At 40.6% G+C, this 27,214-nt stretch overlaps 1 protein-coding gene across 9 annotated transcripts in view; it reads right to left on the bottom strand.

Annotated features, from left to right (window-relative positions):
- AFAP1L2 (actin filament associated protein 1 like 2) overlaps window positions 1-27,214 on the bottom strand; it is a 127,067-nt gene that overhangs the window by 10,723 nt on the left and 89,130 nt on the right. For 4 of the 9 annotated variants that reach the window (XM_020988108.2, XM_020988114.2, XM_020988111.2 and 1 more), the window contains 8 exons: window positions 20,705-20,795; window positions 18,317-18,400; window positions 16,238-16,443; window positions 14,761-14,940; window positions 9,409-9,498; window positions 7,367-7,478; window positions 6,839-6,943; window positions 2,543-2,754 (listed from right to left, as the gene is read on the bottom strand). In XM_020988108.2, the coding sequence (XP_020843767.1) occupies window positions 2,543-2,754; window positions 6,839-6,943; window positions 7,367-7,478; window positions 9,409-9,498; window positions 14,761-14,940; window positions 16,238-16,443; window positions 18,317-18,400; window positions 20,705-20,795 (1,080 nt within the window). The remainder of the gene's footprint in view (window positions 1-2,542; window positions 2,755-6,838; window positions 6,944-7,366; window positions 7,479-9,408; window positions 9,499-14,760; window positions 14,941-16,237; window positions 16,444-18,316; window positions 18,401-20,704; window positions 20,796-27,214) is intronic. The other 5 variants (XM_020988110.2, XM_078151045.1, XM_020988113.2 and 2 more) reach the window with 3 other exon arrangements.

Below are 27,214 nucleotides of genomic sequence, written 5' to 3'. Positions count from 1 at the left end.
TTTGGTATTCTGATTCCCAAACCAGTACTTTGCTGTATACAGTGAAAATCCTTCCATAAATTATTATGATTCCCTCTAGGGAAAGAGGCAGAACAGTTACCACGTAAGCTCTGGCATGACATGGGAGATTAGCAAATCCCAAGCAAACGCTGACAATATAGGTTTTTTTTTTAAAAGGACAGGTATGAGAGCACCCCTGCCCTCCACTTACGGTGTAAATTTCCTGGTTACCTTTCTAAATTCATGTTATCAATACAGAACAAGTAAATTAGAGTTATAATGCCACACAACAGAAGGGGTAGTCAGAAAATTAAGGAATCAAGACTGTGTTTGAACTTGTACCACTAAGGGAAATTGTATGTTATCTTAAACTAAAAGAAATGGCTGAAGATGCAACAGCAGATACTGAGAATGCATCCAATATGGCATTTTCATACATACAGGATCCTGAAACAATTGTATGGAGGCTGTCCTCCCACTAGAGGGCAATATTGGAGCATAATTTTAACAAAAACATCTTTAGGGTTAGGTGGACTTGGGACTAAAAGCACATAAATTATACAGGTACATACAGGTACACCCACCTAACAGCAATTATTGAGTGTTAGATAAGATGACATTAGGCCAAAACAATATTACAGAAGACAGTTAATTTGACAGAAGTGAAGCTAGAACTGCTATGTACGTAACACCATTACAGCAGGATCAGGTGATAATATAGTAAAATTATTGCAAGATGATATTAGTTGGGACAATGCTATGCTAGGGAGGGGCGTGTATGTACACATACATACATATGTATATACACACACACTCTTTAAGGATTCATTTCATCTGGATCCCTTTACATATAATCAATAGACAAAGAAATGCATTATGTGTCAGGCATTACGCTATTAAGTACTGGGAACACAAAAACAAGAAAAACAGTCCTGCCTGCAAGGAGCTTATATCCTAATAAGGGAGACATGTGCATAATATATATGTAAGATATACCAGATAAATGCAATGTAGTTATGGAAGGGAGAGTACTAGCAGCTGGGGGGGGGGGTTGGGAAGGGCTTCTTACAGAAAGCAGCAATGGAAAGGAGTCTTGAAGGAAAAGCCTCTCCACATCTTAGTTGAATCTTCACAAATTACTGAAGCCAAAAAAATTCACTCTTCTTGCCCCACCTTCTAGTGATCTCATCTAGTGACGTCCTTCTCTCACCTCAGCTAATCAGCTCATCAACAAGGATTTATTAAGTGCCTACATACCAGGTGTAAGGGGTTTAAAGACAAAAAAGAAACAGTACCTGCCCTCAAAAAGCTTACATTCTGTGCTCTGACAACAGACCCACAAATCACCCCTATGCCTGTGCCCAGGTGGGGCCTGCCAAAGCTGCACTCCACTGCCGACGCGGCTTTTGAGATTTCAGGGTCACCCTTGTGGAACCAGCTGGTGATACACCAGTTAGGGTTCTGGGCCTGAAGTCAGGAAGAGCAGAATTCAAATCCAGCCTCAGATACTTCCTAGCTGTGTGATCCTTGGTTAGGTTCTTATCTCGGTTTCCTTAATTGTAAAATGAGGATGATAACAGCACCTATCTTGCAGGGTTGTTGTAAGGATCACATCAGATAATAGTTGTAAAAAGTTAGCACATAGTAGGTGCTATTTAAATGCTTATTCCCTTCCCCCGGTATCATAAGGCATCAGAGTGAGATATTAATGAAGAATAGATGGACAGATACATACATACACACATACACTCATGTCCATGATGAGTATATGACAGCATTAGTATGTTCCTTTTTAACCTTAACCTAATAGCAGCATTAGATTGTGTCCCATTTTTGTACTTGTACTTCCTACCCAATGGCAGTGATAGAAGGATGAGGTTTTTATCCAGCAAATTGCATATGTGTTTCTCAAGCCCAGTTATATATCTCAGATCAGCTCCAGTCACATCATTTTTTATTTTACAGACACAGAAGCCTCCATCTGGTGCTGCATAAACTAAATAAACCCCCTTTTGGAATCTCTGGAAGCCTTTTTAGCAGCTCTGGAAGCTATAAATAACTTTTCCACCATAAATGCAGGAAGTCGTTCTCATTGTACTCCTACTTTACCATAACTACCCTGAGGTCAGAAAGGGAGGGATGAAAATTTTTAAAAAATAAAAAAAACAATCTCAGACAAATGTTAAGTAAAAATAATGCCAGGCTATATTTAATTGCCCTTTGCAAGCTTACAGTGCTGTTCTGGATTTCCAGTTAACTCCTGCTACCTCTAAACACAAGCCAGCTCTAAGCCCCTGCCAAGCAGAGATAGTGTCATGTTTTGGAAAAAGCTAGAAAGAAGGTGCCTCGATTCCTCCACTCACTAGCTTTGTGAGCCTGAGCATTCACATGGCTTCTCACAGGCTCTATTTCCTCAGATACAAAATGGGGATAATCCTATCTGTTATCACCTGCCTCACAGGGCTCTTGTAAATGAAATCATGCATGTGAAAAGTGCTATATGTAATTGTAAGCTGCCGTTATCATTGAGCACACAGATTACCTCAAGCACGGCTATCTCCTCTCCATTGTTGAGAATCCGAAAGGAGTAGAGGTGATCGGGGCTGGGATTTGGGATAACTTCGCATCCCACCAGGCTGAGCGGCTGTTGTGCTGATTTAGTGCGGTTCCTGTCCTGGTAGATGTGGAGGTGGCTCTCCTTCACGCAGCACCAACGAGATTTCCACTGGCTGTTGACCAGGACATTCAGGTAACCTACCAGGAAAGGACCGTCTGTAATAGGGGCAGAGTCATTCACATCCAAGCCTCAGTCCTGGGAATACAGAGTCACTTCATTGGACTTGTATCTAAGGAGCACCATAGTAATCATTACGTATGTGTGTGTGTGTGTGTTTTCTGTGGGTTTGGATTTTGAAGGAATGAGAATGTGATTACATTTATGTATTACTTTTATAGGTATACAGCACAGCATGGCCAAAGAGTCCTGAATTTGGAATCCGAGAATATGGGTTCAAGGGTGAAACCACAGCTAGTATTTTTCAGGTCACATTAGATAATAAAACTTAGAAAGGATCTTAGAGATAATTTTTGACCAACCCTCTCATTTTATAGAGGAAGAACCCAGAGACCCAGAGAGATTAAGTGACTTGCCCAAAGTCACATAGATAGCAAGCAGCAAAGGTGGAATTTGAACTTTAGTCTTCTGCATCCAGATACAGGATCTTCTGGTCCTTGAGTTTTTTCTCTAAAATGATAGTGTCATACTGGATAAATTGTTTCTAAGGTCCCTTTTATTTTAAAGCTATGATCTGTGAGTGGGAAGTATATTGTGCCTAACATTAGACAATACTGAATAATAACACAAAATATAAATGGACTGAGCCATGAGGAAATAACCTGGGCAGGGGGGTGAGGCTCAGATGTGAATGTTGCCCCTCTGAAAACAGATTTAAACTGATTTGATTCTTATCCCAAAGCTGTTCTTTGCTTACATAAGCAGTTGGTTGGTGGAAAATCCTCTGTCTAATAGAGAGATGGCCCCTATTTCCTGCTCTAAATCTCCCTTCCCATGGTTTTGGTGAGGTCATCAATTTCTTTTAATAACAGTCTGTGTGAAGCCCCTTAACCTCTTAGCTGCCAGCACAGGAAGTTCTTTAAGTGTGTCCCACTCCCTACCCCACTCATTCTCTCCCAACGTCCACACAGATGTGCTTTTCTTATCAGGCAAGTGACTTCCCTGTCCCACAAACACACCTTCATCATTCTGGCCCCACATGCCTTGTGCTCATAATGCTGTTTCTTTCAAGAATACCCTCCTCTTTATCATCTATCCAAAGCCTAACTTTCAGATCTTAACTCAATTGCCACCTCCTTCATGAAGTCCTCCAGTTGCTCCAGCTCTCAATCAGCACTGACACTTCCAAGTCACCCAGCTTAGCACTTAATCAGATATACTGTTTCCTTTGTATTCTCTATATCTTAGTGTTGTGTCCAAAACCAAACCATAAGCTGAGCTCCTTGAGGCAATGGCTGTCTCATCCTTCCATATCCCCAGTATTTTCTAGTCTTGTCCTCAGGGAATTGTGGGTGTTCATTGTCTAATGAACAAAATAATCTCTCTAAGACATTTTGATCATTCTTAAAGTCATTTTGCAGATACTATAACCTTGGCTAGAAACAGGGTCATAAGCCTAGCACTTCTGTTCAATGCATCCCATTCCCTTCCTGGGCCAAGATGAAACATGCTCAATTTATATATCACCCAAAGTGGAAGCTAACTGAGGTCACGATGCTAATCCTAACTAGAAACTAGAGGGAAATTAATGGGAGATGGGAGGGTAGTGCTTTTCAAACCTTAAAGCACTCACTGTATAAATGCATGACATTATTATTATTATTAACTTATGCCAGTCTATTCTAAGGATTAGCCAAGCCCTGGGAAGGGTAGCTACTTTGTTCTCCCTAGGGCTTTCCATCTCCTCTGGGAATGGAGGGACATTTCATTGCTGAGCGTACTTCCAGAAATAACACTGCTACAACACCCAGAAACAATGACTCACTGGCACTATTCTCATGTAGCACCAAACCATGCCCTCTGGGGGCTGTACCCGGAGATGATGCAGTATCTACACAACTAAACTGGCACCAAGCAGCACAAAACACCCTTGCTGGGAAAACCACATGGTCTCCAAAAGCAAGGTCAGGTTCTCAACCCAGTGTAGTGCCCATTTTCGACATCCATGAACTCTGGGAAAAGTAGTTTTAATGCTTGGAACAACACCTAGACCACCGTGGACAAAAGATAATAAACAAATCAATGATAGGTAATGAGAGATTAAAAGATTAAAGGGAAAGAAGCTTTATCTTATGAAGAAAGGTGAAATGTTTGGGCTAAGAGAGAGCCAAGGACTAATGGGAATTACCTTCCACTACTACAGCCTCCTAGAAAGAACACTTGTCTGAGAATGCTGCATACCTCATTCTAGTCTTAAGAGTCAATCACTAATTTCATAGGATCATAGGATTTGGAGCTGGGGAAGACTTTGGAAACCAACTCAATCCAATGTCACCCATTTTAGAGATGAGGAAATTGAGGCCTGGAGGAAAGAAAGTGTCTTGCCCAAAGCAAGATGGGTTTTCAGTAGCAGAGCTGGAATTTAAACTCCTTTGACTACAAATTTAGTGCTTTTTCCAACACCTCTGAAAATGTCAGTTTCCACATCTGAAAAAATGAAAAGGTGTAGCTATGGTACAATGTCCTGGGAATCAGAAAAAAACAGATTATAGCCTTGCTTCCACTGCTATCCATCTAATCCCAGGCCTTTCCTCTTGGATCCTGTTTCTTCATCTGAAAAAGAAGGGGGATTAGATCAGGAACCTCTAATGGAGCTTCCAGTTCATGTTAGAATGTTAGGATGTTACCTCCAATTCTAATACTTAGACAAAAGCTTCATTACAACTAAACTTATCCACTTCCTTTGCCCTAAGGATGCCTTGTGCCCTTCCTACTTCATTACAAGTCTTTGGCTCATAATTTCCATCATCAAATGCCCATTCACTTCCATAAAGTCTTCCCTCAGGACCCCAGTCAAAAAATGATCTCTTCCTCCCCTGAATTCCTATGATGTTTATTGTCAGTACCACTCAAATGGCATCTATCAAATACTGCTCTTTAATTGTAGCTTTTGGTAAATGTGTCTTCCTGCCTTGCCAGATTAAAAGCTTCAAAGACCTTTATTTCTTTGTAGTTCTCATAAAAAAATGCACATATATATGATGCTTTAAGGTTTACTTTCCTCACAGCCACGTTGGGAGGAAAGGAGTATAAATATTATTCCCACATTACAGATGAGGGAACCAAGACTTAGAGAAATGAAGTAAGTAGATAGGAACAGATTCTGAGCTGCAAGATGCCTTAGAAAATCACCTAGCTCAACCTCTTCCTTTTATAGCTGAGGAACCTGGGACTCAGAAAGGTTATTATGTGATTTGCCCAAGGTTACAAAGACAGGATCTACCAGGGACAAGATTCAACGGCAGGTTCCGACTCTAAATTCAGTTTCCTTCCACTAGACCATGCCTCCCTCTAAGTTCCAGGTGAAGCTCCTACAGGAGGCAGATAGCTCTGAAATGGGACTTCAACTAGGGCTTCTAATGCCAGCTTCAGTGCTCTTCCATTGGAAAATGCCTTTCTCTCCAATGCTGCTTCTTAAGCCCTTTTTACAGTGCTTTCTGTGCTTAAGAACTATTTGCTGAATGAATGAATAAATGTATTGAATGTATTAAAGTTCTTAGGAGGTTGCTGGCCAGTTCTCTAACTCTGCAGAGAACTGAACAGAAAGTATATGATAAAATTGCAGCAAGAGAAAGGTCTTTTAAATACATGGAAAGGGGCTGGATCTGTGAGCAATATTTCACTGCACTAGAAAATGCCCTGGTGAGTGAGTACACACTACCACTGCAGGTCAGCACCTTCCAGTCTCAGCGTTGTGCCAAGTACTGTGAGGTGAAGTGACTTGCTAGAGGTCACATGGCCAGTATGCATCAGAGGTTGCACTTGAACTCAGGTCCTCCCGACTTCAATCCTAGCTCACTATCCATTAAGCCATGTCTGCCCCTCTGGTTAGATGTTTAAAAAAAAGTTTATAAAGATGGTGAAGGAAAAATGGAAGAGACCACCATGGGAGAGTGGGTAATCTTTATCCCTAGAGATGCAGTAAATTAGGAATAAATAATACTCTGTCTTAGATGACTTAATTGTTCACCTGCCTGTTGGCAGGGGGCCTGACCCATTGACCTCTTTAGGTCTTTTCCAGCTTTAAAAGTCTGTGATTCTTACTGGATGTCTCCAGAGACCTCTCAGCATTCTCCAGTGAAGTGGATTTCTTCCTCCCCAGGTTCATCAAGTTGCTCAGTTTGAGGCCTGCTGTACCTTTCTTCTTAACTAACAAGAATGGGGAGAAGAAATTGGCATCACACAAATCACACAAACAAACCCACACCCAAAGCCCATCAAAGAGCTCAGAGATTCCCTTCTTGTTCTTTCTCACCTCACAAAAAGCTATAGGCCAAGTGAGTTCACACAGATGTCTCCCTACTGACATGGACAGGACATGGGAATCTTTTAGGAATATATTGGCTAATAACAGAGAATCCTTAAAATTTTTAAAGATAATTAGCTGGGATAGATGAAAAGTTATCCATGTTATCTCAAAAACAAACAAATATGAACTTAATAGATTAACAAATTGGAGGCAATACTGACCCCCACCCCCAACTCTGTCTGTACCATCCCCTGGGAGTAGGTTGGTAAATGACTTCCACTTGAGCCCATCTACCTGTCACCCTGGAATGCCATTTCCCTCACCATCCCACGGGGCAGGAACTCTGTTACCATCTTTGGTCTCTGTGGTCTCAGGATGACCATCCATACTACTCCCACATTCTGGGGCTGGCAGGTATTTCTCAGCTATATCTTGCTGTCAGTGAGAAAGAGAAAAGACAAGCGTAACTATATGCTGATATTAGTTAATACCTGGATAATTATCTTGGGAAAAATCATTTTCCCCACTGTGAGCTAATGATAATCCTACCCACGGAGCAGATATAAATTCTATTATCTCCTCCAACTCTAAGGCTCAAAGACCTGGACCCTGAAAGCTTTCTACTGTGTCTTTTGAAGTTTCCCTGAGTTTGTTCCATTGTTCTCCTGCCTTTGGACCCCTCAAATTACCAAACCCATTTTTCTCCTTAGTTCTCAAGTGTACAAAGGGACTAGTTGACACTAGGAAAAAAAGTAACATTCAAAGTGATTTTGTCCATACTTGCTGCAGGAGAGTAGAGCAGGCAGATTGTCTTAGAAATTAAATATTAGTTAATATCCCAGTGGATGCTGAGAAGCCAGCAACCATCAATAACAACAAAGTGAATAACAGAATCTATTTCTAATTGTGCTGCTCTCAATATGTTAAGGTATTTACACAAAGAAGTGCAAATATAATCATATCTAGTGGCTTCATGGACCAGCCTTCAAATAATAAGGTTTAAGCTTCTCTTGCACTAATTTAAGGAAAAAAAAATAGGGATCATTCCACTCGTCTAACTTGAGAACTGGGCTATTCTAAAAGCATCTAGAAAAGAAGCCAACATTTATAGCTCCCCAAATAAAGAAATCAACCTTCAGTGGAAACAACTCCAATGATCTTATATCCAAGGTAATTCCTCTCTGTGGCAAAGCAGAGATCCTTTTTCTAGGCTTGGTTTTGGCATGGATTCTCTATTTGTGGTGATGGCTTAATGTATGCCTATTTTTTCATTCCCCCTCCCTCCCTTCAGCAATGTCCTTGTTCTTATTTATGGCATCATACATTTTTCACTGTGAGCACTCTTTCCACCAGACCCAGATCACAACCTCTTATCACAAGAGTCAGTCTTTGTTATAACTATAAAAAAATAACTACTTGGGGGCCAACCTTCTGGTAATGGCTCTCTACAAACTTAATCAGGCTGGTCCTCAGGCAACAGACATATTGTTTATCACCAGACCGACCCTTGTACCCTTCCCAACTTGGTGGGCTTAACCAGATTATAGATCTTACTGGCATAACCTTTAAGAACCTAGGATTAGCTTCACACCCCAATGAGGCACGTGAGTAGGACTTTAGTAGAAGTCCCTTCAATGATAAGGAAATAATTATAATAACTAATAAGGAAAGTTTTAAAACCTTATTCCAATTCATAAGAAAGGCAGGGAGAGGGGGTAATCATCAGTTTTTGATAGATACCAGGGTAAAAAATATCACAGAAGTATAAAAATGTTCTGTCAAAAGGATTATTGGCAACTTCTAGCCTCCAAATCCTTGATATACCCTTTTCCTTCCATGTCAGATAAAGATGAGAAAAGCCAGGATCATAGAGAGTGAGTCTTCAGCTCCAGACTCACTCCATTTGCTCTCACCACAGGAGCTAAGTGGGATGCCAAAGTTACATGGTTAACTGGACCTACTCCTTACAGTCAGGAGATCAAACTAGGCTGCCCTGGGCTCCTGTCTTTTAAGTTGTCTCAGAGCAAATAAGAGCCTTTATTTCTGATAAACACTTAGGGACACTATTCAGTTTTCACTGGGAGAAAACAGCCACACAAAATAAATTTCCCAATTTAAGAATCTAAAACAAAGTTAATATTGTTCCAATGAAGCTTTTTTTTCCTCAAGCAAGAAAATACTTTAAGTCTATATCCATTTCATTTGTTTTTTAGCCAAGATAAAGTCACTGTGCTTATCCAAGCATAGCATGTTTCTTATTAATTGGACTGAAATGCAAAAACAAAGCTCCCAATTTTACACTTTCATTTTAAGAGAGAAAAAAAAAGAATTAGGAATCTCCTCTGAAGAGAGGAGCTAGGCTTACTTTCTGACAGTTGAGACGCTGAGCTTCAGGGGTGTACTGGTTTCCTTCAAAAATTCCTTCAGAGGGCAAGCCACTGACCTCTTGGATGACCTGAGTAGGAAGAGAGGAGCAAGTTAGTGGGTCAGACTCAGGACCACACTTTAGCTGCTCCTCACTCATGTTTGTTCACTGCCTGTACTTTGGTTCAGTCATAACTAGTACCAGAGATCCTAGGAGTCTCTTGAGAATGGACAGATGGTGGTGTATTAAATGATTTTTCTCCCAGGTACCTGAACATTTCCATGCTATTCCAGGAGCAGTCCCAAATTATACCTCACAACTCTAGAAACTCTGAATTTTTTTAGCTGGGAAAGATTATTAGGGTTCTCAGACCCCATACGATCATGTTAAAAGATGGAAGAGGGGAGCATATTGCCAGGAGATTTAGGTTGTAGGGAATGAAGTCAAGTCAAGCTAATCCTAGTCACTAACATTTTGAGTTCTGTGGTTGGTACAACACAAGTGAAAACTTTTTGCCAGAAATGGGCCTGCTACCAGGCATTGTGGTCTCCACTACTTTCTGTTAATAGTTCCTTTGTGGTTTCAATAAATTTGCCACATTTCCTGAATAGCCTCCTTCTTCTTTTTAGTATGTTGGAACCCTCTCTATGACATGGTCTTATACCCAGTTAAGGAGAGACAGTGAAACATTTTCCTTAATATCCTCACTAGAGTCTGCTTCTTCCTCTAGGGAGGAATTTCTTTATTTGTGGCTAAAGGGTTGAATTGGAAATACAGAGAGAAGCAATCAGGCTGGCTGGCCCTTTGACCTGCAGATGCTAGGACTTTACAGGATGACCAAAACCAGAGCTATTGCTTCAAGGGAGTTTCCTACAGTCACCTAATCCTGTGCTTTCTGGTAACACTCAAATTGAGTTACAGATACAACCAGAGGCAGTCATTCCACACATTTATGTATATAGGATTCACCCCAGATGCAGAATTGCTTAAAGAAAAGAACCTCCTTCATCCCTGGTCCTTCAGCTCCAGCGAATCCACTGGAGATTGATTTTGAACCAGCTGAACTTTTTTGATTCTGAGAGTTAAGTGAGAATGCTTCAGGAAGGGCAAAATCAAACCTTAGGTTTATTTCATTGACTGATAACAGTTTGGGATTCTGGTAGCTCAAAGCTACAGATCATCATGCAGATTACAGTTCCTCCCAGTCCCTGGGAGAAACACTCATAAGCTGAATCTCATTCAGTTCTAAGAGCCTGGTATGACAACTGGCTGCTACTGCCTTCAGCTCTGGGCACTCTATTAGACTTAAGGTGTCTCCTGAATTTTCTTCATTTGTTTCGGCGTGTAAAACTGAATCTTACTGTGAGCCAAAGTCTGCCCTCCCTCCTTCAGCACTCCCTCCCTTCCTGGCAGTCCTCAGCCCGGGGCTTCCTCTCCCAATTCCCAACTCTCCTCCCTGGGGCCCCTTGAGCTCCTTCCTCCCATGAGCCTCCTCTAGATTCCCAGATGTTTTTCTTCAGCTGATACTTACTCAGGCTTCGTTCTGAAACAGTAAGCTAAGTGTTTTCTTATTGAATTTCCAAAGGAAAACAGGGCGGGCAGTTGCCCTCTGAAAACTCCTGACATTTCCCTCTCTTCCTTGAATGTGTCTGGGGGTAAGAAGGGACTGAAAACCAAAGGTTTCGCCTTTTTAAACTGGTTGGGATACATTGCCTGACATCTTCCCCACTACCTGCCCTCTGATCTCTATACACATCTCCACTTGCTCCAGTAACAACCACAGAGCCTGCCAACATGGTCCCACCAGATTAGAATGGAAGAGGTAAGGGTCTCCTGGTCTCTGTCTACCTGGACTCTCTCAGATACATATGAAGAGTGCTAAGTGAAGTTTCTTTTTTTTCCAACCACAGAAAAGCTTACTACTGAAACCTCAAACAGTAAGCATGCTTTTATTCCAGGGAGTCTTAATCTGAGGCCCACAGCCCACTGGATATATTTCAAGGATTTTGTGATCTTGATTGGGAAAAAAATCTTTATTTTCACTAACCGCTAACTGAAATTTAGCATTTTCTTCAATTATTTAAAAAAAAACCCACTATTACTCTGAGAAAAGGCCTATAGGCTTCACCATACTACCAGAGGGGGTCTATGGCCAAAAAGAAGGGCTAGAACCTCTGCCCTTAGCCTGTCAGTACTTCAGAGGGCCACCTGGAAGAAGCAGATGGGAGAAAAGCAATTATATGTTACTTAAAGGCACTAAGAACTACGCCACGTGAATAGAGCCCAATTAACCATGTGGCTAGGAAGGGGTCTCACTACTACCTCTAAGCATTTTTACAGTGAGGAAAGAAGATCCTCCTGAAAATGTGATTTAAGAAAAAGCAATGCATTTGGAAATAATTCCTCTTTGACAATTATGTGCTCTTACTCTGAACACAACCTGGTATAGGGCTTAAAAGAGTATGGAGTTAGTGCGCCTGGGTTAAAATCCTGCATGACCTTAGAAGAGTCACTTAAATCCTCCAGGGCTCAGTTTCTTCATATGTACAATGAGGGGGGAGGGATAGACTAGATGAACTTGGAGGTTCCTTCCTACTCTGGCTCTGTGATCCTCTGAATGTTATCAATCAAAACTAACTGATGAACTGGGGCTCTCCCTGTCCTTTCTCACCCCACTCCATTCTAAATTCCTAACTTCAGTCACCCAAAACATTTTTGACCCTGAAGAACCCCTCAGAACTAGGCTGCATTCCAGCGCTCTCCTATTTTTTCTCTTTTTGCACATTATTTGGCACAAATGCTGGTAAATTTGGAGTATGTGGGGTGTGGGGAAGTGGCATTCTCTTTTTCCCAGGAAGGCACTTTGCAAGGCCTCAGAAACAAGCCTTCCTCCCTTCAAACTCTGAAGTAACTGAGTATTGACAGTTGGGGAGCTAGTGCCTCCAGCAGATGTTGTTTTCTGTTGCTTTTTAATAAGGCAATGGATGTTTAAAATTGCAGTTTGCAAAACCTCCGCAGTGCTTTCCAAGTCGGTTACATCCAGCAAGCTGCAGGGGGATGCTTCTTCTAAATAGAGACACTTCTAATTGGCAGCACACACAAAGCGAAGGGAAGGAGAGATGGAGAAAAAAAGGGAAGAGTGGCTTTTGGCCAAGATTCTTCAGAGTGCTCTCATCCAGGTGCCAGTTAAGGCTCAAGCTAGGGAGTATCCTTTGGAATCAAGAGAAGGGTAAGAGTAGGATTGTGTCTTTCCTCCTTCCCTGTTGCCAATCACAGTGAGGTTTGTTTGTTTATGGAACAGTAACAGCTCGGACACTGCTTCTTCTTCACATCAACAGCAACAACTAGAAGAAGCATTTACCAAGCTCTAATAGGTGTATGCCTTCAGTAGGGAAATAAGTGGCTTGTCATTGCCTAGGAGATCAGAATAGCTAACTACTCCTCGTGGCATTCAAGACCCTTCATCTGGTACCAGCCTACCTTCTCCAACCTCATCTATCACTGCTCCCCCCCTGCCCCTCCCCCCTACTGAGTACCTTCTGCTTGAGGGAAGCTAGCTGCTTCATTTTTAGCATTCCTGCTGTCACATCTTCCTTTGGGTTCTCCCAATATGTAGCACCTCCCACACCCTCGACTTCTTATCTAAACCCCAACTTCTTCATGAAGTCTTTCTCAGTTACTCTGTCAAATAATAAAAGGATTCCCCGTAACACTTATTATCTATACAATATATTCTGACATCTTCTTATATTTAAATATACATCATCTTGTATTCTTTAGTCAGTTTATATGAAGTATCTTTTGTCCCCTCCAACTATGTTATAGTTTCTTTTTTCTTTTTTTTTTCTTTTTAGACAATTGGGGTTAAGTGACTTGCCCAGGGTCACACAGCTAGTGTTAAGTGTTTGGTCTGAAGCCAGATTTGAACTCAGGTCTTCCTGACTTCAGGGCCAGTGTTCTATCCACTGCACCACCTAGCTGCCCCTACATTATAGTTTCTTGATCTCTTACTATTGTATCTTATAGGTTTATCTACTGAATTAATATTTTCTGAATTAAATTTAACTTTGTGGCTGAAGAGGTAAGAGGCAAATCAATGAACTATATTAATACCACTATGATTACAACCAAAGAAACATTCCCAGCTCCTCTAAGTTTTCTTTTTCTCTCTTTTTTGAACATCAATTGGAAGTGCTAATAGAGTTAGAAAGGAGGTGGCATTTCATTTTGTTAGAGAAGATATTTTGCAATTAAGTGGATTAGAGATTATATGCCTGCCCAGGGGTATTACTAGGGAATAACAGAGTGAGGACACACAGCTTACTCCCCTTCCCAATTATTCCTGCAATGATTTTTCTTGAAGAGCCATAAAAAACTGATGTGTGACTTTCATGAACAACATGACACTAAAATTGAATGATAGAATATGTGAGAAACATTCCCCTCTAGAACCCTTCCTCATCCCCATCTCTTAAGGTCAGGAGTAGGTTCAGACCAGCTCCTAGGTCCAGACCATCCACAAATTCTCTCCCTCTTAGCTCTAGCAGAGACTGCCTCCAGTATTAAAAAGTACTCAGCATGTCACTGCACCAACCTGTTGTTTCTTGTCAATGGAGTACAGAGGTGTCAATGCACAGGCAGTTTGTGTTACTGCTTGGAACTAAGGTTCTTAAGTAGAAAATGAAATCTGTTTACTATTTAGACATGTTTTGTATACGTGAAGGATTTGGGGAAAGGAGAACCAGGTAGGACCAAAACACAATTACGTGGGACAAAATTACCTTGTTTTTGGTGGAGGTGGGGTCTCAAATCATAACATAACAAGATCAGGTGAAGGCACCAGGACTATTTAGCCTATTCAAGAGAAGATGTGGGAGGTGTACTCAATCATCTAAGGAACTTTCATGTGGAAGAGGTATTGGACTTGTGTTTGGCCCCAGAGGGAAATGAGTGGAAGCTGTAGACAGGAAAAATTGAGGAGCTTGACGTAAGGAGAAAACTACCTAACAACTAGAGGTACCCCAAAATAGAATAGGTTGTCAAGGAGGTGGGGGGTAGGGACGTCTGGAGCTCACTCTCACACTAGTAGAGGTCTTCAGGCAAAGCTGGACTACATTTGTTCAGGTGTTACTGTGGAGGGGATTCTAAGTCAGTTATAGTCTGACCCAGATGGTCTCTGAGGGCCCTTCCTACTTTTTGAGAGATTTTGTGAAAACGTGACTCTAAGATGGAATGTTATTAAATCTGTCTTTCCTCAAAGCCCCAAAAGTAAGAAAGCAGTTCATAGCCTGCTGCCACCTCCACCAGCACTGACCCCCAGGGAACACTCAGGGACCCTGGAGCTCTCCTCACCCGGAGCCACTGCTCTGCCTGGTCCTTGCTCTGCAGTCCCAGGACGATCACATCAGCATTTGTTGGCGTGATCTTCAGGTTGTGCTCTTTCTTCCTCACTTGTTTCTCCTTGTAGATGACATTACAGCCTACCAAATTTACGTCAAGCTGGGGGTTGTGGTCCTTGGAGGATTTGTAGCACTGGAAACAAGAAGCCAGAATTAAAAGGTGAAAACCACAAAAAGCAGGACCAACCATCACTTTTGGAAAATCCACCAAACCCACCTTTATGTTATGAAACCAGGAAATTTACTGCCTACCAAATCAGGCTCAGATAATTGGTCTTTTAATATTAGCATTTCTATGTTACCATGTAAATGGCTTTATGGGAAAGATGATCACTTTCCCATCCCCCAAGCTACTCTTTCCATCACCTTCAGTCTCTTCTACTGTTTTATTCTCTATAACATTACTTCTTGCCTCTCCTTTTCACTCCAACTATTTTCCTCATACCTTCCCTGCTACCACTATCTTAGCATGTAATGTCTACAGGTCAATGTAAAGTAGTAAAAATTTTAATCCTAAACTAGCTTTTCTCTATTTCCCAATAAAATGTGGTTAACTACCCCTGTGATCAGTGTTGTGGGTTTAGGCAATATAATCTAAGTTTAATATTAGCCTGAATAAAACTTAATTGGGCAAAGAAGGGAAACGAAAAAGCATCTCTCCCATTTCCTTACAGAGGTGGGGGACTCTGAGTGTGGAAAACTGCATTTAATGTCAGACTTTTTCTTGATGTATTGATACTTTTTCTGAACTGGTTTTTCTTTTTCTCTTTGTTATTCTTTATAATGAGGTCTCTCTGGAAGAGGGAAGGGAGGGGATGTATTGGGAGATGCAGGTGATAAAAAACAAAAGATATCAATAGAATTTATTTTGATAAAAGCTAATTGGGAAGGTTAATATACTAGAAAATAAAAGGTCATTCCCAAACTAAAGCTAATAGATTTTTATATTGTCCAGTGTTTGGGGAATATCCCTACAATGTCTCCCCTCTGCTACATTAAATGATGTCTATATACTAAGCCAATTGGGGCTGTATTATTACAAATAATATAAAAGAATTAATAATCTAGTAAGGGTTTTTGTTGTCACAATAACATTTCCTGTGATGCCTTGAGCAGGCACCAAATTAAAATAGTAAAGTGGCTAGAAAGGTGTACAAAGTCAGGGAGTACAAAGTACAAAATCAGGGAGAAGCAAAAGGGCGATATAAGGAAAGGTAGCCATGGCATAACAGCAATCTTCATGTACATCAGCCAAGTCCACACCTGGCAACAGATACTAATATAAATCTTATTGGTCTGCGCTAAAGTGACAGAAACAGCTGTCACAAGCCTGAATCTCAAGAGATGTTAGTTATCGACGTCTCCTTCTGCCAAAGGGGGAAAAATAGGACTAATGATTCACGTTAGGTATAAAACAGTGTTTTGCTGACCAATAATCTGTTGTCCTTAATGACACACAACTGCTTGGCCCACTGCCCCAGCCACTTCTTCCTCCATAGGAAGGCACAGATGCGGGCATCCTTCATCAGCTCAATGGTAGCTTCTGGGGATGGCCATTGGTGGGGCGTTGACTTGCTCTTGCTGCTTTCTTCTTCATCATACGATTCATAGGAGCTACTCACGGGTTCACCATCGTCTGTAAGGAAGACCAGCTTAGTCACAGTCTGTCTGTCTTGGAAGTGAGAAGATTGGCTCTAAGCATGCTTTGTTCAGGCAAAGGACAAAGGGAACCAGGCCATTACACATTCAACAGCCAGAAGCAACTTCAAAACTAGACAGTGAGCAAGGTGTCCTGGATCAGAAGTGGATTCCAATTATGGCTTTTTGATTCTGTTGGCTCTTTGCTCTATTTTGTCTTCAGATGGTAAGATTCTTTTAGCTAGAAACCAGAAAGACTGGAGAGAAACCTTTTCCTCCCCAATTCTATTGGTTTCAGATTCCAGAAAGCACTGATCAAACATGTGACATTTGTGCCCTTTCTGAGCCTTAATTTCCTCCTCTGTAAAACAAGGAGGCTGGACCGGTTAGGCAGCAAGCAAACGTTTACTGAGCATTTACTGTATGCCAGGGACTGTACTAATTTCTGAAGATAAAAAACAAAGCAACCTAAAATGGAAATTTTTTTTATATATACAAGTATATGGGTGTGTATATGTATATATATTTATAAGATGTGTATATGTATATTTATGTACATATACATATGGCTATACATATAGCTGCACACACATGAGCATGTATATATTTCACTTTATGTGCATATAACTCAAAATTATTATTTACTGTATTTAATAATAATCATTTTCAAAAGCTTCCCTTTCCCCAAACTAAGTGATCTTTAAAGATCCATTCTCACTCTCAACATTAATGGCTCTGTTTCAGGAAGGAAAGAGAGACAAACCAAAAGCCCTGGGGTGACCTGGGAATATGACAAAAAGCAGTGTTTATCTAACACCTAGACTGAAGGCTCATCTTTCTCAGGCATGGTTTGGCTTGACCCATTTCAAAACTGCAGATACAAAGAAATAACAGGCCAAACTATAGTAGTAAACGGTTTTATGGGAAAGATGATCACATTCCCATCCCCTAAGCTATTCTTTCCATCACCTTCAGTTTCTTCTACTGTTTTATTCTCTATAACATTACTTCTTGCCTCTCCTTCCCACCCCAACTATTTTCCTCATACCTTCCCTGCTACCATTAGTCTCCCTTCCTCTCTCCCTTCTTCCTTCATCCTGTTCTCAAATCCACCAATGAGGCAACCTGGTTTTAAGACCTCCAAATTAATTAGTTCACAAATTCTCCACCTATTCCTAGCCATGCTGTACTCATTTAATCAGTTAATAGAATTTTACAAATTGGCTCAACATTAAGAAAGACTTTTTAATGATGACAGCTGTCTGAAAATGGAAAGGGCTGCCTTGTGAGGCATCTAAAGGTGTTTGAACAAAGCCTAATGGGTAAAGATTGGCTAGGTGACCTCCAAGGGCCTATGCAATTCTACTCCAATGGTATATTATAAAAGAAACTGAAGTAACATAGTAAAGTAGTACTTTACACGCCTTGGATAACATTTAGGACATTAGTATTATTATAACTACCAGGGCCTATTAGTAATGGAGAGCAATGACAGTATTCCTAGAAGCAGAATTCAATATGCCACAAGACTCTAAGAATGGAAAATAAAGCTATCCTCCACTATGTAGTTATTTAAGGCCATCATTATGAAAGGCATTTAAAATGTGGTCTCCCATTTTCCCAGTCTCCTCCCTGGACTCTCTTAGGAATATGATGGGCACATGCCCCTTAGGCTATAGAAGCAAAGTCAACCAAGAAGGGCAGAAATAACTATTAGCAAGGGCACAGTAATAAGGGGCAGGATGGAGACATGCATCTGGACAGAGAAAGGGACAGTAATGAATACTCTTTCTGACAGTTAATAACATTTCCCAAAGTTTCTCTGCAAGGATACAAGGGTATAGCATTCCAAATTCAGAAAAGGGCAGTACCCAAGGTGATTGTGGCATAAATGATTCCTTCAGGCACCTGCACCCATTTTGGGATCCCAGTGGTGGAAAATGTACCAGAATGACCTGTACAATATTCAGAAGGAAAAAGGGCATGGGGTGGGGAGAGGAAAAGAAAAAGAGAGTCACAAATGGTATGATTAAGGTTTCAAATAAGAATAGTAGAGCCTGGTTTCAACTGAAAACTGTCCTGTCGTCGGGATGCTGAGGGTGCACTAACAACTTTTTACTTCATTCAGTGACACACTTAACAGTGAGTGATCAGGCATGCACAGAGAAATAGATACATCAAACCATTCCAAGTTTCAGGAAGTCAACAAAATTGCTTTCATTCAGTGCAGGTGAAGTCTTATGGATCAACGTAGCATGACAATTGACACTATCATATAATCTTTAAATTAGGCACAAAGAAAATCACAAATATGGATGGTCAATTCATTAAAAGGCCAATTTTCAATCTGAGTACATATCAACATCATTTTGAAGCACTTTGACTATTTATCTCCCAAATCCATCTCTCAATTCTGACTCTTTCTTGACAGCCAACAGAGCTTGAATTTCTCCCATCCACCTTGCAATTTTAACAAGTCCTCCCTGTGTAATTCTGGTTGCCTACTAAGTTAGTAATACCCAGATCAATTACGATGTCCTTGTGATGACCCAAACTCTCACTGTAATTAATTAATCCAAATTCACTGAACCGTGATGAACAACAGGAAGCATGAGTCTAGCATTTAAGTCTTTCTAAACCAAAGTCCATGACGAAGTGTTTCCATTACGAAGAGTCTCACCTCCTTCCAACCCCCTCTGCCCAACTCTCTGGGAGTCAGGCACAAGCTGCTACTTGCCAGGAGAAAGAAGATTATCTAAAATATGGAGGTGGATGCTCCAGTGAGTCACCATTTCAGCCTGCTAAGGCGCCCCAACCTGCGGGTTCTTGATTTACCTTGTCTCATCTCACCTGTCAGACACTAACAAAGCATCCCTGAGCTTTGGTGTGAAATTGCAGCCCAGACCAACTGTTTGAAAAAGTATCAGATGTTCAGCACATCTATTACAAACAGACATCTAACCATAAGGCCACCACTTTTCGAATTACATCAAACAAAACTGGGATCCCAACTTTCCAGAGCCTAGAACCAGATGGTAGGTGAAAACACAGTACTAGAGAAGCAGAGGTAGCCATGGAAAACACATTTCCACTAAATGCTGAAGAAGACCTATTAAAACTTTAACAAATAAATGTGTTACAGGGAAGTCTGAAGGGGACCTGTCCTCTAACAAGATCCATTATGGTTACCTGCTGGCCTATATAAATGTCTCCTCACAAACTCACCAAAAGAGGTAGACAGCTGATCTATTTTAAGCTGCAGCATCTCAGAAGGATATAAGATGCATTATAGCAAGGGTCAGATATCCTTACCCTTAAAGCCTCAGCTGGAAAGCAAAGAATGGGGAATCAGGGAAAAGAGTAAAGGAAAGAAGAAGTAGAGAGAAAGAAGCATGGAGAAAAGGATGACAGGCATGGTAGCTGGGTAGTGGTTGGGAAAGAACCCACAATAATCACCTCTCGTGTTCCCTCTGTGGTCCCTTTGTGTCAAGATTCAGTTTTGCACTTAAATGTGCAACTGAGGAGGGCTCTTGTGATTTAACCAACCTATCCTAAAAGTTGTAATGTACTAGGACACCACTGAATTTGAAGGCAGAAAGATGTGGATTCAAATCTTGCCTCAGACACATATGACTCACTGAGTGTCTCTGGGCAAGGCATGCCATAATTCTGAGCCATGGTTTCCTTATCTGTAAAATGAGGGGTTTGGATTCAATGATTCCTAAGGATTCTTTCAGTTCTAGATCTATGACTATGACTCTATGATCTCTGAGCAGCCAAGTTCAGGAGGGAGCCTGGGTCATACCTCTAAACCAGCTAAGAACCTCTCACTCTTCTGGTTACAAAGAAGCTTCTCAGTTCTGTTTCAGACTTCACCTCAATTGGCATGGACACTTGACCCTTCCTCTCCCTGTATGTGCTGATGTCAGCAACTCAGCAGAACATGACAACAGGAAACACCAGCCCTATAAGCCTTCTGATCCTGAGCCAATTCAAGATTTCTAGTCCTAGCCATGCACCCCATTTAGACCAGGGAGAGCCTTCTTGGAGAAGCTGCCCTGACTGCAAGGACAAGTCTTAAGTCACACTTGATACTGAACCCTGATAGGGAACCACCTTTTAAAATCCCAACCAGATTTCTCTTGCCTTCCAGCTACAAGGCAGGAATGTCCGCAGCTACTGGGGTATTAGAAGCACTTCCCTTCTCATGTTCATGAAGTACTTAAATCACCCTTAATGGTGAAGCTGCTGGGATGTACCATTTAAGGAAGTATCATATGGTTCTGCCTCTTCATAATATCCCTCTGGAGACTCGATCTTTGGGACTGGGAGCTGTTTCCTTTCTGGAATCTGTGGAATGAACAAATAAAACAAACATTTTTTTTTCAAATAAAGATACAGGAGAAAAAACTCAGAATTAACTCTTTCAGTGGAATGATGAAAGGAGTTCCTGGACAAATTTTCTAAAAGAAAAATGTTATATGGTCTTGGAACCAGTTAATTTCAACCAGATAGGGAAACAAGTTTATGAGCAAGGGATTGGGAAGCAATATGAAAAAAAAATCATTAGTGTTTAAAGCTGGAGACCTTAGAGGACATCTGACCCTCCCCCCTCTCAGATGAAGAAACTGAGGCTTCCAGAGGTTAAATGGCATGGTCACTGAGAGCTAGGACTTTAACGCAGGTCCTCCAGTCCTATAAAAATGCTAGCTATTATTATTACCTTACTGGGATGTTGTAAGATATACCAGGAAAGAAAGAAGAGTCAACTAGTCAATAAACGTTTAGCAATCAACTAACCATGCCTAGCATCTTCACAAATGTTTATGAGACTGTAAATGTTTTAACATTTTAGATGATCTGTAAACATACCTTTATAACAATTTCTTAAATTTAAAAAAATCCATGGAAAATATTGAGGTAACATTTGTTAAGTTGTCATTGGTCTTCTTTGAGAATGAAGGATGAAGAGCAGAAACAACAACCAGCTTGTCAAGTTACGAATTCCACACTAGCGAGATCTAGAGCACTGTTCTGTCATACTTGGGGGCTTTTAAATACTGTATGTGTTTGGCTTTCAACATACAAGAGATGGTAGTGAACTTTGGGAGAGCTGCCTAAGACCAACCATTCCTTCAATCTAGCTGAAGTACTCTTCATGCTTTAGGAAAAGGAGATTTGGAAGCAAAGAAAAGGTCTGTAAGGAAAGAATGGAAAGGAGGCAGCCCTTAGGGGGCTAGACCACTAAGTTCTGTCACTAGTTTCAGTTAATTATTCTCATCTACCATCCTTGTCTTCCCTTCTTCAACATTACAGGGGAATGCTTAAAAAAGAGTGTGTTGTAATGTACTAAAGGACATTGATCCTGGAATTAGAAGACCCAGGTTTCAAATTCAATATCCAAAATTCAAAGCTCTGACACTTTCTAGCAAGGGTCTACTATTAAGCATTTTGAAACTCAGCTTCATCATCTGTAAAATGGAGATAATGTTAGTGTATCTACCTTAAAAGGATTTGTGTGGGAACAGTTTTGTAAACCTTAAAGTACTATGAAAAGTTCATTATTATCATAAAGGCCAGAAGCCCAGAGATATAGGTAACATGCATAACCATAGCTTTATAAAACTCTATCTCAATATCTATTCTAACTATACAATAACTTTTAGGGACATTTTACTGGAGAATTATACTCAGTTGGAGCAGAAGATTCTGAATCAGGACTTTTATCCTATCCTATATAGAGTATCTTTCCTAGGCAAATCCTAGTACAGATCACCTATGATTACCCAGGAGCCTGTCCCAGCCCAAAGTCCTTGTAGGCTGAATTATTGATGTGACTCTCTGGGAAAGGGGTGCAGTGGGGAGGAATGATGGACAGGTGGTATACGAGGCATCTGACTATCTTCTTATGAACTAGGGCACACTAGAAGTACTTCCTCTTTCTAACAGGGACTCTCAGTTCAACACAATCAAAACAGTATTGTCAGTAGGTCAAGCAAAGCTGAAAGCCAACCCTAGGAAGCATACCGGACATCTTTTAAGTTGACAGGAGTACAAATCAAGGAAGCAGATAAATGTTGTTAAAGTCTTTGAAAAGATTCCAGAACCTGGGAAATGTCCCAGCATGATTTCTAAGACTTTTCTTAGAAATTCAAGCTTCTAGGCATGTGCGCTCACAAACACATACATGAACATATTACTTGACCTCTTGGCAATAACCCAGGGTTGCAAAAGTAGGGAAAACAACTGTCTTCCAGACTGGCTAAGTTATGCATAAACCTGCCAAACTAAGAAAGCAAAAAGTAGAGGGGTCAAAAAATAGAGGGCTGTCTCTACTAGTCAGCAGCTCTCTACAAATCTAATTCTTTTATGAGGGCAGAGACCACCTCTCATACATCTTTGTATCCTCCACAGTTCCTATCAGAGGGTCTTGAATACAATGGGAACTCAATACCTGATGTCAAAGCTTGGTAGCATCAAAACAATAGTGAATATACTGGTGTATCCAAAACTTTGTCTCAAGAGATGGTTTGATTTGGCTTAACTCATCCATTCTTGGATCACACAGAATACACAATATTGAAGGGACTAGTGATATATAGAACCAATAGCCCAGGATTTCTCCAAGGATGTGGCCAAATCTTTTATTTTTTTTTTTTGGTGGGAGGGGGCACAAAAGGCTGACAATAGGATAATTCAATTCAACTCAATAAATATTTATTAAGTTCCTACTATGTGTTGGGTACTGTGCTAGGGATATAAAGACAAAAATCAAAACAGTTTTGCCCTCGAGGAAACATTCTACTAGGTGGAAATAATATGAACACAGAAAAATAAATACAATATATACATACATACATTTATATATGTATATATATATATGTATGTATATATATATATATGTATGTATGTATGTATGTATGTATGTATGTATGTATGTATATGTATATATATATGAAAAATACTCCATGGCTACTTAACCAACTCCCACTAAATGTGGATTACTCTAACTCCTCTCAGAGTTCTAGGAGCAACCCTGAGGGTCACTGGGGTTTGTAGTACTCTTGCTCATAAGCCTCACAGGTGAGCTTCCCAGGAATTATTAGTTAGATTCAATAAGCTTTTAGAAAAGGGGATTTATTAAATGGATATGCAAGGGCAGTTGTTAGAGAAACAATCCCCTATGCTCTTGCCCACACAAGTTCCCTGGAAAGAATAGATTCAAACATATCAAAATTGTATCATAAGATGCACTTTTAGGGAAATTGTGTGGTAAAGGGATAACATAGCTTCTGCTTTCTCCATTGATTGAGTCAGTCTAGCTCTCTAAGCCTTCTTCCTTTACATATGTAAAGTAATTTTGGGGGGTGGGAAGGATCACTAGCACTAACTACTAGAGGAATCAGGAGAGGCTTCATTTTAGGAGATGGCCCTTGAGCATATCCTTCCATGAAGCTCGAGATTGGAAGAGGTCAAGTTGAGAAAGGAGAGCATTATAGGCATGAGGATCAGCTTGGGCAAAGTTCATGTAAGCAACAGGAGAGGCCCATTCATTTTATAACTACCTGAGGTAGTTCTGGATCTCTAAATTCTTTCAAATGAAGCCAAATCAGGCTTGATTGGATGACAACTTTTCTATCACCTAGTAGATGATGACATTTCTTTGAAAATTCCCAGACATCCAGGATTTGGATTCAGATAAGGATTCTCATAATCGTAGTGTGAAAAAGCCTTAGTAAGAAAGTTGAATTTCTGTGCTTAGGCCCTGTTTGGATAAACCTTTTTTCCCCCAAGTCTAATAAACACACACACTCTAAGAGCTCTGACCCAGCAGTGAGGGTGCACCAATTCCTTACTTTTGCAACACAACCACAATGTGTATTAAAGTACAGGAAGTTCAAGAAGTCAGTATTGTGAGACATGTCTTTGGATTGGGGGTGGAGAAAGGAGGAAGGGTCAGTGAGTAGGTCATGGCTATTCAGATGTATCAATAGACAAGTTGTGTGAAATTCTACCAATTAAGTTAACTCATTTAGGACTAGGCCTTTTATCTTTTCATTTCCAGAGAAGACGGAGGAGTGTAAAGCAGAGAAATCTGATAGCAATCAGCTTGAGAACATCTGTTTCTGCTGAGGCAGCCAGAGCATCTGGCTGCCTTGGAGTCAGGGACAGCATTCACGCAGTTACATCAGAGCCTTACCCTTGTCTTTTCCAGGAGCACATTTTCATTCACTCCTGTGAGGACCACAAACAATCAGAAGTGTAACTAGAGGAATTCGTTTCAAGAAGAGTACCCAGAATAAAGGGTTGAATTGTAGTGAAATGGGGGTAGCTTCTGGGGATGAGAATATGGAGACCCTCCCCACAGGAAGGGTGAGGGAGGTGGCATGAGGCTAAAATATGAAATTTGAGGGGTAGGAGGAAGAGCTTTGGAATTCTGAGAGGGAAGAGGTTTTTTCGCTGGAAGCATAAAAAGAGAACAGAAGGGATTGTCCAAGGCCATGGTCAGTGAGGTGATCCAGAGAATTCCTGAGCTAGGGAGCTAGAGGAAAAAAATACTTTTCTAGACTCTGACATTATAAAGGTCATGGATATAGAGTTGGGAGGAACCTTAGGAGTCATCTACTTCAGTGGTGTCAAACTCAAATAGAAATGGGGGCCACTTATGTATGGAAGTATGTAAGGATCTCTGTAGATTGCATATTGATTTAGTTTTAAAATGATGTGTGTATGTGTGTGTATGTATGTATGTATGTATGTATGTGTACATTACATGCACACACACACATACACACACACACACAATTTTTTGTTTATTTCCCAATTACATTTTAATCTGGTTTGGGCAGCACTCTGGAGTGCTGTAGGCATTCAGTCAGCGTGTTTGACACCTCTGATCTGCTCTAATGCCTACCTAAAATATGAGTCACATACACAAAATCTCAGATAAGCAGTTATCTAGTCCCCATCTGACTATCTCTGGTACCCTCTGAGGTAGCCTGTTACATTTTTAGACAGCCCAGTTACAAAATCTTTCCCTTCAGTGTGACCCTGCCTGGGCAAGTCACTTTATGTGATAATGTGATTATGTGATAATAATAGTACCAACTCCAAGAATGGTTATGAAGATCAAATGAAATATGTATAAATGTTTTGTAAAGCACTTAGCATGGTGCCTGGCATATGATAGCACTTAATAAATGGTTGAAATTTTTAAAAAGAGAGAGAAAAATGTTTCCTTACAATAAACCAAAATGTTTGTTGTTGCTCAGTTCTGTCCTATTCTTCACGACCCTGTGGACCATACTGTCCACTGGGGTTTTCTTGGCAAAGGTACTAGAGAGATTTGCCATTTCCTTCTCCAGTAGATTAAGGCAGAGAGAGGTTAAGTGATTTGCCCAGGTTCACATGGACATAATTTCCACATATCAGCTCTTCAAATATTGGAAAAACAATGATCATGTCCCTGGGCCTGGAGTCATGAAGACCTGAGTTCAAAACTGATCTCAGACACTCATTAGCTGTGTGACCCTGAGCATGTCACTTAACCTCTATTTGCCTCAGTTTTCTCAACTGCAAAATGAGGACAATAACAACACCTACCTTACAGGGCTGTTGTGAGGATTAAATGAGATAATATTTTGTAAAGTGCTCAGCACAATCCAGCATGTAGTAGGCTCCTTTTAAATGCTTATTCCCTTCCCTTTTCCCCTAGTCTTTTCTTTTCCAGGCTGAACCTCTCCACTTGGAATACCTGGTTCTTTCTAATATACATATATACTTTTAAGGCATTACTTTGAATTCTTTTGCCATTCTGGTTTACATTGATTCTGGATACATTCCAGATAGTCAACATTCTTTCTGTAATTTTTTTCTTATTTCCTTAAACATTTTCCAATTACATTAAAATTTTTTTAACATTCATTTTAAAAAATTTTGAGTTACAAATTCTCTCCCTCCTTTCTCCTCCCCTCCCCTACCCACTGAGAAGGCAAGCAATATGATTATACATGTGAAGTCATGCAAAACACATTTCCACATCAGTCATGATGCAAAAGACCCCTCCCCCACAAGAAAGAAACAACAAGAAAAAAGTAATTTGCATTCAGAATTTATTAATTTTCTTTCTGCAGGTGGACAGCACTTTCATCATGGGTCCCTAGGAATTGTCTTGTAAGGATCATTGTGTTAATCAAAGTAACTAATTCTTTCACAGATTATCACTGCCACAATATTGCTGTTACTGGGTACAATGTTCTCCTAGTTCTCAACATTGTTTCTAAAATAGGATGCCCACCAACATGACAAAACAGGACACTGATAAATGTTGGAGAAGATGTGGGAAAATTGAAACACTAGTGCATTGTTGGTGGAGTTGTGAACTGATCCAATCATTTTGGAGAGCAATTTGGAACTATGCCCAAAGGGCCATAAAATTGTGCATACCCTTTGACCCAGCAATACCACTCCTAGGGCTGTAGCCCAAAGAGATCATAAAAATGGGAAAAGGACCCACATGTACAAAAATATTTATAGTAGCTCTTTTTGTGGTGGCAAAGAATTGGAAATTGATGGGATGCCCATCAATTAGGGAATGGCTGAACAGGTTGTGGTATATGAATGTAGAGTCATAATATTGTGCTATAAGAAATGATGAGCGGGCAGACTTCAAAAAAACCTGAAAAGACTCACATGAACTGATGCAGAGTGAAACAAGCAGAACCAGGAGAACATTGTACACAGTAATAGCTACATTTTGGGATGACTGA

The sequence above is a fragment of the Phascolarctos cinereus genome, unplaced genomic scaffold (assembly GCF_003287225.1).
Source record: "Phascolarctos cinereus isolate Bilbo 61053 unplaced genomic scaffold, phaCin_HiC Scaffold_3;HRSCAF=262, whole genome shotgun sequence".
In the NCBI taxonomy this organism is placed as follows: Eukaryota; Metazoa; Chordata; class Mammalia; order Diprotodontia; family Phascolarctidae; genus Phascolarctos; species Phascolarctos cinereus.
Note: the sequence above shows the minus strand (reverse complement) of the source record. Positions and strands in the feature narration are given on the sequence as shown.